General features: G+C 36.8%; 1 protein-coding gene across 1 annotated transcript in view; it reads left to right on the plus strand.

Moving 5' to 3' along the window:
- LOC112053469 (uncharacterized) overlaps positions 1–15,119 on the plus strand; it is a gene marked incomplete in the record, with an annotated part of 37,713 nt that overhangs the window by 19,671 nt on the left and 2,923 nt on the right. The window contains 6 exon segments of the mRNA XM_052890656.1: positions 2,476–2,601; positions 9,055–9,312; positions 10,549–10,658; positions 11,653–11,770; positions 12,332–12,435; positions 13,621–13,894. Of these exon segments, the coding sequence (XP_052746616.1) occupies positions 2,476–2,601; positions 9,055–9,312; positions 10,549–10,658; positions 11,653–11,770; positions 12,332–12,435; positions 13,621–13,894 (990 nt within the window).

Here is a 15,119-nt window from a genome sequence, read left to right on the forward strand (position 1 = left end):
TGTTTCTGTTCATAAGGTTTCTGTGTTTTTTAGGGACACGGAACCATAATAACACACATATTTCTTTTTATAATGAGTAGGTTAGGTATACAAGTATTTATTGCTGAGCGATTTGATTTGCTATTACATCATAATTATGAAAAAATAGTTGATAATATTTTATTTCATGTTATATTATATTATTTATGTATTTTTTTATTGTTTATGTCTTTGTGTTTATGCATTATATTATTGTATTTCAATTGTTTAGTATTTTCTAATTGTTTATATAATTTCATATCGATTTTTGTTGTGTTTCTATGTTTTGCATGAATATTCATTTTGTGGTAGAGTTTTCTTGGAAACTTTGAACTGTTTGCTTTACTACCACAATTTGTTGAATAACACTCGAATTCAAATTCATTTAGGCTTACTTTACAAACACTTTTGATAGGCCCAGTTTGATTATTTATTCACCATCGTTCGGAGGAAAAGTTCTGTTCGAAAGCCGGCAAAATGTTCCATAAGTTCATTGTGACGATCTGTCCATTTTGTGGCGGACAGAAAATCTCAGTCTTTCCCGGACAACGTGGTCATGGCTTGTGTTCCAGTTATAGATTTAGGGAGTGATATGTTAACACAAATACTTACTTTTTTTACTCGTGTCGTTCTCGCTTTCCAGCTAAATTTAGTAGGATCGTACTCTTTACTCTTCATACTTTTCTTACTCGCTAAATACTCATTATTATAAAGAAGTTGCTGCATTTCTAGCGTAGCGTTCTTCTTAAAGTGCCTCTCCATTATTGAAGGTCAGCTTTCTTAACTTCTCTTGATCCATTACTAGGCAAACAGTTCTCCGTCTTTATGCCAGTCCACTCCCTTATACTTCGTAGTCAGGACTTCTTCTTTCTTCCTACTCCTCTTTTGCCTGCAATATTTCCCATCATAATAGTTTGAAGAAAACGATACCTATCCCCTGCTTGATGGTTTTAACAAACTCTGACTCGTTCTGGCAAGTGCTAGACACTTTCGCCGTCCAGCTAATGCGGATCATTCTACAGTATATTCACATCTCAAAGGCTTCCAGCTTTTTAAGTAGGCCTTTCACTACGGCAGTGAGGCGTACGTTTTTATATTTAACTGTTTCATAATATCAAAGACATTATTAAACAATACGATACATGTCTAAGGAGTACATGTACTTAATAGTTATTTTAGAGACCTGAGAAAAAATCGACTATATTTTGAAAGAGCTGATCTCTATTACTAACGTAATTTTAGATTGTAGGTCTTTAACTGTCAGTGGGTATTAATGCCGGAATTCTTGTTTAAACTGTCAATTAGAGCCAATAGAGCGATTGCGACGACTGCATCGGTTGCATCAATGTTATGTGACGTGTCCCGATGTAAATATGCGCTGTCCATCAATTGGCTAAGTGACTTGTGTGACTTCGATTTATATTTAGGTTTGAATTCATGTGGATGCAATTTGGTGTCTTTTTGACTGTCGACTATGTATTAACAATCCAGAGTTAGAAAGCTAACTTTCTAACTCTGACTCTCCGAGGCAATAGGGTGTGATATCCTTAAGGATATCTCTAAGGACACCCTATTGCCTCGGAGAGTCTGCATTTTATGCCGTCAGTCAGGCACTATCAACATCTTTTCTGTGATATATAGACTATAGTCGGAGGTTTAGTTCCAGTCAGTAAGATTACAGCTGTCACTGAAATGTCATTTTACTAGTAAATCTATTTTACTGACTGGAATTAATAATCGTACAATAGCTAGCATTTTTTTTTCTTTACCACAGGTAGTTGGTATATTGTGGCTAATATATATGTATATATAATATATGTAGTAGAAAATATGTATTTATTATGCTAGTATGTGTAATTATATATTGAAATACTATTTAAGCTTGCATATTATATTGCTGCTTTGTGTCAAATGTTGTTGAATTATTTTTAAATTTTGTTATTAGTTGTTCTATTTTAAATTAGTTTTAATAGTTTTAATGTCAGTATTACTACTTAGTGTTGATTATAAAGTTGTGTGGGCTGTGTTTGTGGCGACACCCGATCTGTGGTTCCAGCTAAATATCAGCACTGCATGCTCTACTTTAAAAGGTCATGTAGCACTATGCTGAGCTGGGGCCAAATTTCTGGGTTATGCCACATCGCAGGGTATTGTCCTGGGTATTTTGCATATATTGTGATGTGAATAATGTTGAAATAAACGTATTTTTCTTTCTTTCTTTCTTTACTAACTTGCCCCAGCGTAGTGCCTACAAATTTCCTCCAAAAAAAGAAAAGCCTGGCTTTGCGTTGCAATGAACTATTATAGTGAAGTTGGTGGTGATGCTATGTCAAGTATCTGTTACCTGAATGCGAATGTGTGCGACCCAATGTTTTACAGTATTTATGATTGTAAAAAGGCTCGACTTGTTTGTGTATGTTAATTATATGTCAACATGTGATTTTTTTTAATTTACAGGCTCGATACCGTAGGGCGCGGCACTTGTTGGACGCCGGCAAATACTTAGAAGCCGCATCACACCTTGCCCGGGTCGCGGCTTCTGCGGAACCATTCGCTCGTGTTGCTCGCATCCTCTTGACGCAGGTGCCTACTTATTTATTATCAGTTCACTAGAATGAAGACTTGTGGTGGCAGATATCCCCATTATACTTTGACTTATCCGATCTTCTACATAATTAACCTCCTCATAAGAAAGCTCAAAGTCGCACAGCGGACGACGAATGTAACTCTTCGTGATCGGAACAGAAATTATGATCCGCATAAGAATCAAAATCTACTCGTTGTAAAGTTGAAATCTTGTTGAGCTGTACATACATAGTTCAACGAGTCACGTTGGCGACCTTAAGCCTAAGTAAGTTCTTTAATGGCACCTCAGCGGCGTCACCGGGTTTAGGCGAGCGCAGAAGCATCGCCTGATGGGGCCCGAAAGCAGAAACAGAGTAGATGGGATGGAGTAGAAGTGGATGGGATGGGTTGCTCTTCTGTAATCTACAATATTATAACAATTCTGATCCAATGGCCTCCAACTCTTCTTTTTCATGAAGGACTTCATTAATTCTGTAGTAACCTCGACTGTTAAACGTTTTTAACACGCTTATATTAGCTTCACTTGTAACTAACTATGTATGTAACACAATCTTGGAATCTTAATTTGACCCACTTCCCGGTCTTCGATTAAGATGTTATTTATAGATTATAATAATAATAATAATAATAATAATCATTTATTTGCAAGAATTATTGTTCTTTACAATATTCAACTAAATTAATAGTTTGCAAATGTTATACATACAGTGAAAAAATACAAACAGTTACAAATACTAAAATAAATGAAATAAAATTAAGAAAAAAAAAATAATAATTACAATCAGTCAATTACAAATTTAAAAAGTCACAGTACTAAATTAAAAGATATAAAATTACAAAAAAACAGAAATAAATAACACAAACAGTCATAATTACCAAATTAAACGGGAAAATTATAAAATTATAATTTTACAATTACCAAATAATACAAAAATTAGAATTAAAAGTAAGAATGTCATTAAAGAATTAAGTCAAATATTCCTTAAGGTCGTAGTAGCATTTATCAATAAGCCATTTATTCAATTTCATTTTAAAATGAGGCAAGCTTAATTTTCCAATGTCATCAGGTAATTTGTTAAATATTTTTACAGCCATACAGTATGCACTTTTCATATAGCTACCGGTACATACTTTTGATAACATCAACCTGTTACCGTGTCTGACTGACTTATTGACAGTGACTTCACCTCTTCGTTGAAAATATTTTGGATGGCGCTTAACAAAAACGCAAACATCTCTAATGTACATACATGGCAGTGGAAGAATGTTCAACTGTTTAAAAAGAGGTTTACAGCTATCCAATGGCCCTGCTTTACACAAGGCTCTAATGCATTTCTTTTGTAGTCGGAATGCTCTTATAAAGTCCACAGAGTTACCCCAGAGTATTAAACCGTATGACAGTACCGACGATACATGTCCGTGGTATGCACTTAAAGCTGCATCCATTGAAACCGTCTGCGTAAGACGTCTGAGCGCATAAACAAATTTGGCCAATTTTGTGCAAATGTAGTCAATATGAGATTTCCAGTTCATTGTTTTGTCATGAACTAACCCTAAAAATTTTATTGTGTCATCTTCTTCTATTTGAATGTCATTATACTTAAGATTAACTGGTACTGTATTTGCATTATAATAATTGAATTGCATAAATTTAGTTTTATTTAAATTGACTTGCAAATTGTTTTCATTCAGCCAAGTTATTATATTATGTAGAACAGTGTTTATCTCTTGTTCATACGTAATACTATTATGACATCTAACTAATATAGTTGTGTCATCTGCAAACAATACGCACGGGTGGCTTGTCGCTGCTGTTATATCGTTTATGTAGGCTAGGAAAAGAAATGGTCCTAGAATACTTCCTTGTGGTACTCCCTTTTTATTGCATTTGTATGTCGAATTATATAATGTCTTAATATTCATTTCTAATTTACTAATTTGTGTACATACAGTCCTATCATTTAGGTATGATTTTATCCATTGATGAGCTGTTCCCCTAATTCCATATCTTTCTAATTTGTCCAATAAGATATTGTGATTAACAAAGTCAAACGCCTTAGTCATATCTAAAAAAATAGCAGTTATTGGTACCTTGTCATTTAGGCTATCATTAATTATTTTACTTAAATAAAAACAAGCCTCAGTAGTGGAACTATTATCACGAAACCCAAATTGTTCTCGAATCAATAAATTGTTGGCGTCAAAGAATTTTTTTAGTCGCTTCAACATTGCTTTCTCAAATATTTTCGCTAAAATAGGTACCAACGTAATAGGTCTGTAGTTATTTATGTCACAACGATCATTTTTTTTGAATAAAGGTTTAATAATAGAAATTTTTAAATTATTTGGAAATGTTCCTTGCTGAAATGATTTATTTATTATGTCTGCTAGTGGTCCACATAAGTAATTGGCACAATGTTTAACTATGTCTGTCCTTATCTCGTCATAACCGACAGCTCTAGTGTTGTTGAGCGATTTAATAATAGCTAAAATTTCAAAAGCATCCGTCGGGTTTATAAAAATTGAGTGACTATTAGATGAATAACAATATGATTTACTACCGTTTTTACTCAAAGTGGTCGTTTCGCTTAAATTTATAAAAAAGTTATTAAAAATTTCACATAGCTCATTAGGATCCTTAATTGTTCCTGTGTGCGTTTTTATAAGAGAAATATCATTAGGCTCTATCGTTTTCCCTAAATTATCATTTATTAGTTCCCAACTGGCTTTGCATTTATTTTTCCTATTAACTATGTATCTAGTACTTTGTAGTTGTTTAGACTGATAAATACATTTTTTAAAAATGCTATTATATTTCAAATACTGTTTTTTATTTATTTTTTTATTTGACCTACAGAGCCTATACGTCAAATGAAGCTTTCTTTTGTTCACACTAGACTTCTTTATACCTTTAGTGAGCCATGACGTATTTTTTAACGTACTATACATTTTTATTTTTCTTAAGGGAAAACATAAATCATAAAATAATTTAATAATTTCATGAAAGGAATCAAATGCTTCATTGACATTTTCAATATTCCGAACATCTGAAAAAGTAAGAGCTGAAATACATTCGTAAAATTTTTCCTTATTTTCCTTATTGTAGTCCCTTCGATATTCAAACCATGTGGTAATACGTGGCCGTTTGTTTACTTTTATCGTTAAAGTTTGAGCTGTTTCATGGTCTGATAATGCTAAGTGGTGAATTTCCGCAATAGATGATTTTATATTGCTAACTATCAAATCTATGCAAGAAGATAACCTTGTTGGATGTTTTATATGGGAAATAAGATTGTAAGTATCTATCAAATTAATCAACTCTTGGCTGTTTTTATTGTTCTTTAATGTATCTAAATTCCAATCTCCACATAATATTAGTTTTTTTTCTTTTTTCTTCTTACTAATTGTGTATAGAAGTAAATCGAGTTTTTTAAGAAACAGACATGGATCACTTTTTGGTGTTCGATATATACAAACGATTAATAAGTTATAATCTTGAATTTCAATGCTACAACATTCAAAAAGGTTAACTCTGCCCATATCACCTATAAACTTAACTTCTTTACAATTAATGTGAGTTTTTGTTAGTATACAAGAACCCCCACGATTTTTGTTTCTACAGAAAGACGCTGACAATTTATACCCTGGAATATTTAATAAACTCTCAATACCTTTCCCAATGAAAGTTTCAGTAAGACATATAATATCTAACTCATAATTTTTATGTTTGCTTAAATCTAGAAGAGATATGTATAACAGATCTGATTTACCAATAGCACCAGCAATATTTTGATGAAATATTGTTAAATTATTATTAACGAAAAAACTTTTGTTCATTCATTTTGTTGTTTTCTGTTGGAAAAGATATGCTAGCTTTAGGTTTATTTTTTATTTTGTTGAAATACATGGGTATAGTAGTTTGTTTGGCCATTGTTCGTAACTCCACTATTGGTTGCGATATATTATTATTTCTGTTTAATCTGTTAGTATGATATGTTTTACTCTCTACATTTTCTGGCTCTTGTAGATTAATAAAATGTGAAATTGATTTTTTCTGTAGAATATGCTGAGTTACTATTTTATTTTGCGGTACTGCATAACTTCGATGTGTGCGCTTAAATGTCAAAAAACGTGTTTTATAATCGTCACGGTCAATTTCTAAATTAATTTTTTCGCTAATAGCAGTCAAATATTGAAATTTATTTACACAAGAATTGGTTAACTTAATAAATTTACAATTTTTATGATATTGTATTAAACCTGATACACAATTATTTAACATTGTTTCATTAAGATACGGATTATGCAACGTTTCTAGAATATAAACCCTACAAGAATTAAATTTATTAAGTGCACTACCCAGATCTCCTATAAATTTATAAGGATTTTTGTCATTAGAGCCTATAGAAAAAATTACTACATCGTTCAACTCAACATTTCCTTGCAAAACCTCACAGTATCTAAGAACCTCATTTGTCTGCGCATTTGGTTTTATAAAAGATACAACTGAGTAAACATCATTCCAAGCGCATTCCATTCGTTTTTTTATTAATTTTATGGATAGTCCTGATATTTGTTGATCCCCTAGAATATAAATAGTGTTCGTTTTCCTTTTGTTGTCTTGGTTTTCTTGAGAGTTTTTACAAAAGGTGTAATTCTGATTCTCATTAAATTTGCTTGATGTTTTTGAAATTAATGTGACACTTGATTTTTTCAATTTATTTATACCGAAAATTTCATGATCTTGCTTATCTTTGGACATCAGTAACACTTCATCTGGTGTCCTGCGGTTCATGTTCGAAGATGTTGAGGGAGAAGTACAGGTTTTTTTCCCTTGTGATGAATGTTTCGTCGCGCTGATTGGTGTAGAACAGTTTAAATCTTCAATCGCCGTGGACTTGCATATATTCAGCCTAGCCTCATAACTCTTTATAATGTTTTTAAGGTCTTTATTTTTATAATGAAGATTTTGAATTTCGGCGTTAGCAGAACACAGCTGAGCTCTTAAATTTTCGATATCAACACGCATTTCCTCTATTGTGCTATGACAACTATTGTTTAATTCATCCGGCAAACTTAATAAACTTATATCATTAATATTCGAGTCATTAGATGGAATCTCACTGTCTGATTTATGTCTGTTTTTTTGGTGTTTGTTCGTCCTTCTTAATGTAATGTGTTCTGTAACACTCGAATCGCTCGTGGTGGCACGATGTTGATCTGAAATTGAGGTATTTGCATCTGACATATTCATATTGCATGTACTCTTAACACTGTGAAGTCTGTCTCGAAGTAATAATTTTAGTTTTTGTGAGCAGGAAATAAATTATTAAGAAAGAAAAAAAATCCCGTGTTCCACTCGGATTCGATCTCAAGACCACTTCATTAAGGTCGGCTGCTTGCCGGCTGAGCTATGAGAGACTTGATAGGCTATGCGTAAATAATCACCCGTTTGTGTACCGATCCTGTGATCTAGTAATATAAATTCACAACCAGCTTGTAGATGGCGCTGCTCGTAGCTTATTGATAAACAATCTAGTAATATAAATTTGAGCTCAGCCAGTAGATGTCGCTGCGCGTAATGAAAACGATTAGATAATGTCACCGATTAGTCACTATTTTTGAAAATTAACGTTTGTATTGAACGTGAATTCTGTTAATTAAACTTCTTTCTCACAAATTTTAAAATGTAACACTGTTTATTTGCATACACTTTAAAAGTTTTAACGTCTTATTTAAATTTATTGTGGTATTTCCTTATTGATTTGAAAACTATGTACACTTTAAATTGCCACTATTTATTTACATGATCAAGTCTTTTAGAGCAGTTTTACACAATTTTTTTTTTATCACTTCACTGATTTAACACTTGAGAATATTTTTAAGTAGTTTTAATACAGATTTATTGCTTTTTATTATTTTTATTTACTTAAAAATACGGAGGTCCTTTATCAATGTCTTGACAGGGCAACGGTGGCGCCCTATAGATATATAGATAGATATATAGATAGCTCTGAGTTCTGATGACAATACATGACTAGCTAAGAAACGTCACACAAATCGAATAAGGCGGCCTCCCCAAGATGGCGGACTGGGTGTTTTAAATCCATCCCCATGATATGGGTATCAAATGAAAGGGTTTACTGTCAGGAATACGAAAAAAATAGTCACGTGACTTAACGACTTATATGGCGGAAGTCCAAGATGGCGGACAGGCTATTTGAAATGCAACCCAATAATATGGGTATCAAGCGTATTTTTTTAGTTTTTTAAACTATTCATGTTCATCGAGGAACTCATAAATTGTGTAGTAACATCGACTAAGTAAATGTTTCTTAACACATTGCTTAAACTTATGCATTGACAGGTCCATATAAGTTATGGACCTGTCAATGCATAAGTTTAAGATTGATACTACTTAGATACTAATAAATTTGTGTCGCTTTACAGACAATCAGCGCAGTGTGCGGCAAGCGCTCACCGAGTCCAGTACCGCGGCAGCTACGGAGAGCAGTGAGCGAGCAGTCGGCGCGCAGTTGGCTGCGGCCGTCCGACCTGGAGTGCGTGCTCTGCACCGGCACGTATCGAAACCCAGTGTGCACGCCGTGCGGACACACGTACTGCCGCGAGTGCATCGAGCGATCCTTGTACTACAAGAAGACGTGCGCCCTGTGTCTCAGTTCGTTGGAGAATTTCAATCTTGCCAAGGTCAGTGCTTCATCATCATTATCATCATCATATCAGGACGTCCACTGCAGGACACAGGCCTTTTGTAGGAACTTCCAAACATCACGATCCAGCATCGCCTGCATGTAGCGAATCACTGCAACTCGCTTGATGTCGTCATTCCTCTTGGTGCGGGGTCGACCAGAGATTCTTAACACCCCTTGCCCCGTCATTAACGTAACCGCTGCCAGAGCTGTGTTTTGTTTCTTCGGTCCATAAACAAAGATTTGCCCGATATTGACCACACAGACACAGACCTCTGTCATTTAATAATCTAGCCTATAAGAATAGATATACCTTCAACCGTCGGTCGCCAAAGCCTCGTCGGTCCATCTGCAGGGTGCACCACGAGCAGATAAGGTTGGCAGTTGAAGAAACTGACTGGTACTAGCCTCCCCCTTACACCCCTTCTAAACTGTCACTCATCATGAAATCTAGAAAAAAGCTTGACATACAAAGTTGAAATTTGGCAGGGAGATATTTAATAGATAGTAGACGGCCGCTAAGAACGGATTTTACGAGATTAAGGAGATTAAGGTGGAGGCTTGATTAAGGAAGTCCAAGTTGCGGTCGTTCGCTAGTCTATACTTCCACTGCAGCTGCTGGACATAAGCCTTTTGTAGGGATTTCTTAGACCAGTTAGTGGGTAGTCCACCCTTTACAGTACGAATCAGTGGCGTAACTATATGGTAGGGCTGGCAAAATGCTACGGTCCCACGGCTTAAAAGGGGCCCTCAGCGCGCGGTCAGCTAAGAAGAAATCTAACATTAAAAAAAAAGCTTTTATGTCTCATTCAATGATTTCGTCTCAGCTGGAATACTGTACTAGTATGAGGTCGTTGTGCATTAGCTTTAGGGCTCCCAAGTGGACCTTGTGAATCGGCTCTTCTTTGCCTTTAATTTGGCACCGTAACTACAATGAGCTAAAGTGTCTATGTGTGTGCATGCATGCGGAAGTGCGTTCGTACGTGTGTGCGTGCGTACGTCCGTTCGTTAATTATTCGTTTGTTGACAAACAAAGTCAAAAAATTTAAAGTTTATTCACTCATCCACCAATAAGTTGCGAACGGTTTATAATCAAACTAGGCTCCATGAAGTAAACGTCTAAAAACTTTAACTTATGCAGTTAATAATTCTACCTACACTACTGATAATGATACTGTAGTTATGTACTGTAATTATGTATATATTTTTATTGATTCAAGTATTTCGATTCCAGACTCAAGACACTGTATTTATCAGTTCTATTCTGTCTTCAATCGATGCCTTGCCATTCCCGGATGAAACAGATGTGCTCCCTGTCGTTACTTGCCACGTGGCCTACCCGGGGTAAGTTTGATATTCATTATTTGTTAACATCTTTTAATACTTTGTAATTAATCTTTCTTAGAAGTCACATTTTTTTAATATACTCAATAGTTTCAAGTTAAGAAAAAGTGAGGTCTTCTCCTAAAATTGGTAGCTTATTATGAAGATTGGACTGTGGTGTCTATGGTGTCTATGGAAGCTGGTGGACGATTTTGAGTTATTTGAGGCAAGTTGAAAGCTCCTCTCCAATGCTACCCTAACACAGTGATTGGGGAGTACATGGTTTTTTAAAAATATCGTTTAGAATTTCTTTTTTCATAAAATATCCTGCAGGTAACCTGTAATTTTTACATTTTAAAATTGACAATTGAACATACTACATATATAATATAGAGAGACAGGACAAGATTTTAACTTGACTCATATACCTACTCAAAAATATCCACCAGCTTCCCAGAAGCCGCGACGATAGGTGAAATTTGAGCTTAAGACTATAAAACCTATTTCTTTTAAATCGGTTATGACGTTCAAACTTTATGAGAGGATTAGTCAGTCAGGATAGCTTTCTAGGGCTTACAAATGTCACACATGAGTTAAATCAATATCTTTCTTACTGAGTTGTATCTTTATGACGTCTCTGAAATAAGGTGCGGGTGTGCCTACGCGCAGGTCATACGAAAATTAGGCACGGGGTGATGCCCTCGTGCCGTGCCGTGCGTATACGGTCAAACCTAAATCTTGTATAGCACAGTTAATAAAGTTCTCAATTTTCAAAATTGAAAATACAAAAAAGAGTTTTGTCTTAAAAACACTGTCCTGTGAACATATACTTGGGAATACATTTTTTGTATTTGAACGCCTTTTTAACGTCCATTAAAAAATCTTTCCTGCGAGTGAGAGCAAACGCACGATGTACAGAAACGACAAAAATATTGCATCCGACTATACTAAGTAACTAGCGGGAAGTGAAAATAATCATTGGACAGTAATTGAAAATTATATACGTTGTTCATAGTATGCCGTGTCCACTGTTCGTGTTCAACCCGCGGTACTGTCTCATGGTGCAACGGGTGCTGGAGTCGGGGTCGCGGCGGTTCGGAATGCTCGCGTATACATTCGCTAACTATGGCACGGTAAGCTCCTTATTTGAAGTATTTAAACAACATTAACAACCAATATTCGGCTCAAGGTTGAGCCGAATATGAGTACGGCTAAGGCCGAGTCTCCTCCCAGAATGAGAGGGGTTAGTCTAATAGTCCACCAGGTTAGCCCAATGCAAATTGGCAGACTTCACACAGGCAGATAATTAAGAAACTTCTCTGGTATGCAGAGTTCCCCAGGATGGTTTTCCTTCACCGTTTCAAACGTGATATTTTTCTTAAAATGCACATAACTCAATAGTTGACAGTGCTTGCCCTGGACCGGATTCTAACTTACGCCCTCCGAATCGAAGGCAGAGGACATATCCACTGTCTATTAAGGCTATCCGTATTACGCAAATACGTATATTATCATTAACATTCCTGTCACAACGGTCTCGAGCCTCAACTATCTAGCGGCTCCCTGCTACTCGCTCGAAGTCCTCGGTCCACCTAGTGGGGAGTCGACCAACACTGCGCTTTCAGGTGCGGGGTCGCCATTCCAGCAACTTGGGACCCCAACGTCCATCGGTACTAATTATAAGTTTTTTGCAGGTTTTGGAGATACGAGACTGCGTAGTGTTTGAAGATAGCTGTTGTATAGTGTCTACTGTTGGGGTGTCGCGGTTCAGAGTTATCGAAAGATACGAGAAGGATGGGTAAGCTGTTTTTTTAGTTAAACAGTAAACATGTCTAAGCGTATTATAAAACAAAATCCTAAAAGCAAAAAGGGTATATAATTTGTCAGGTCAGTTATATTACATCATTCACGACTTCTTTTATTTCTATTCTTGCACCTTCTCGGTGCAAGAATAGAAAAGCTACCTTTTAAAAATTCAAAATATTTAGTCAATGAGATCAGATCCCATTGTTTGAAGATCGCAAACGACTGCCAAAAATTTGCGATAGAGTGATGCCTCATTATTGTGTTGCGTTACTTCGCAATTTTGATGCGTCGTTTTCCGCATATTTGCAGGCGACGTTTCAACGGATTGATGGACGAGAAACGATACGGGAGAAGGGTGATGCGCTTCGCTGTCCGAGCTCCGGTGCAATAACGGGCAGTGCTCATTCGTTTTGTTTGCATTGTTGAGATGTTGGGTGTGAGCGTCGTTCTCTTGCGCTGCGATTTCGCGCGTAATCGTAGTGCAGGCGTGACTATAATGTTTTGATCAGTTGCGACGCTACGCAACGCACTAATGAGGCATCACCCTTAGCAAACAGACCCGAACAGTACCGCAGTAATACAAAGATAAATATCTGGCCTAATTCGAACGCATTCGCATATTCCAATGGACCGAATCCCGATCCCAACGCCGATTGTGGATCTACACGCCCGAAAAATGTCTTTTACGATCCTGACGCTGTCATAACGACCAACAACTCATCCCAGGCAATACAAACACAAGCAACACAGCATCTTCGTCGGCAAAACAAGAACCCGATATGTGACGCCGCCCGGATGTGGGTTTTCATCTCACGATCTAGGGGCTCCTGGGGTGATACACCGGCCTAAACGCACTTCCAGAAAGACCCTCTAAGCCGAGGTCCGAGTCTTAAAGGAGATGCCCTTCGAGAGTAGATTCGCACATCATTCTGCTTCTGCCTTCGAACCCCATCAGGCGATGCTTCTGCGCTCGCCCATACCCCCCGATGACGCCGCTGAGGTTCAATTAAGGAGCCTGCGGCACTTACACAATCAGAAAAAGAAATATGGAGCCTGCGAATATATCCTCATTTTAGGAAAGTCAAGGTTTCCAGCCTTCCTATTATGAGGATGTCTGGTTAAGGCTCTTGTACTATATTAACATCAGTTTATTTGATTTTAAATTTTAATTTTCCAGCTGTGACGTTGCCCGCATTCAATCTTTGACCGACATGAACCTGACTGCGGTGGAAGACCTGGAGCTGCCTCTGTTGGCGGTCAAGGTGTACAGCAAAGCTTCGTTCTGGCTGCACAATATGGATTTACGTATCAAAAGTGTACGCGAAGAGATACAGACAGCCTTTGGCAGCTTGCCCTATGATGTCAAACCCGAGGAATTGGGTAAAACGTCGGATGGACCCAACTGGTTGTGGTGGCTCGTCGCCATATTGCCGCTCAACCGTGAGATAAAGGTAAACTTGTTTAATTTTCGGACCTCATTTTAAACCTCATAAAATGATATAGATACTATTATTTCTGCCCCTTTCTATATTTCTACCTCCTATTTCCTTGTCTTTTACACGTTCCCCTATTACCAGCAGTAGACGCCTTTTGTTTTTCAATCATTGGTTGTTGTTTCCGTCAAGTCAACACAGTCCTAAGGAGTTTTGCCACATATACAGTATGTAATCGATACTGTATGTATGTAGACAAATATAGGTATAACCTTTGATACCCCATGAACTTCGCGACTCACATACAGAAAACCAATAAAAAGCTGCTTATGTGATAGATCGTCCCCGCCCTATGATTTGAGCTAAAAGCAAATTATCCCTCCGCTTCAAGGTCACTCTCTATAAGACCTGCATCCGCCCAATAATAATCTACGCTAGTGTAGTGTTTGCCCATCGATGCCCTAAGGTGACTCTAAAACTCCTCGCAAGTCCTGCTGATTCCTACGACAGGCGTCGATCGCTCCGTGATTTGTAAGCAATAGCGACCTCAGAATACAGTGTGATAGCGACTTACATAGAGATCTCCCTACAATTGCCCAATAAGTATTTGAAGCAGCTCTCGAAAATTTATTTTGAATGAGTCGCCACCCAGCTCAACTAACTAGACGACCGATTGACGATCTAGACGCCTGAAAAACGTCTTTTACTACCCTGACGATGACATAACGACCGACAATGCTACAGGCGACACAGACACACACACAGAGCGTTTTCTCTGAAGACAAGATCCCCGATATCACATGTTAGCCGGACGTGGAAAAACTTACGAATTCGGGGCGCCTGGATTGATACACTCAGGCCAAAACACCCTTACGGAACGCTTTCAACTTTTCTTTAACTTGTTCCTCTAAGCCAAGATTCGAGTCTCCTTGAGTCGTTAAATAGTCGTTCCGCCAATCTATTCTGCTTCTGCTTTTGGGCCCTAGACGATAATTCTGCGTTTACCTAAAATCCTCGGTCCCATTAAGGCACCCACGGCACTTACTCATTCGGACAATTTATATGTAAGAGATCGCTACTAAGCGATAAGGCCGCCTTTTGTATTCTACTTTTTCTTGTGTTTCTGTTTTGCTTGTTTTCTTTTATTTTTGTGGTGTACAAATAAAGTGTATTAAATAAATAAATAAATATGTATTGATAATTTGATTTTGAAATTGAAATACATACAAAGCAGTGTGCTAAG

This window comes from Bicyclus anynana, chromosome Z, assembly GCF_947172395.1.
Source record: "Bicyclus anynana chromosome Z, ilBicAnyn1.1, whole genome shotgun sequence".
In the NCBI taxonomy this organism is placed as follows: domain Eukaryota; kingdom Metazoa; phylum Arthropoda; class Insecta; order Lepidoptera; family Nymphalidae; genus Bicyclus; species Bicyclus anynana.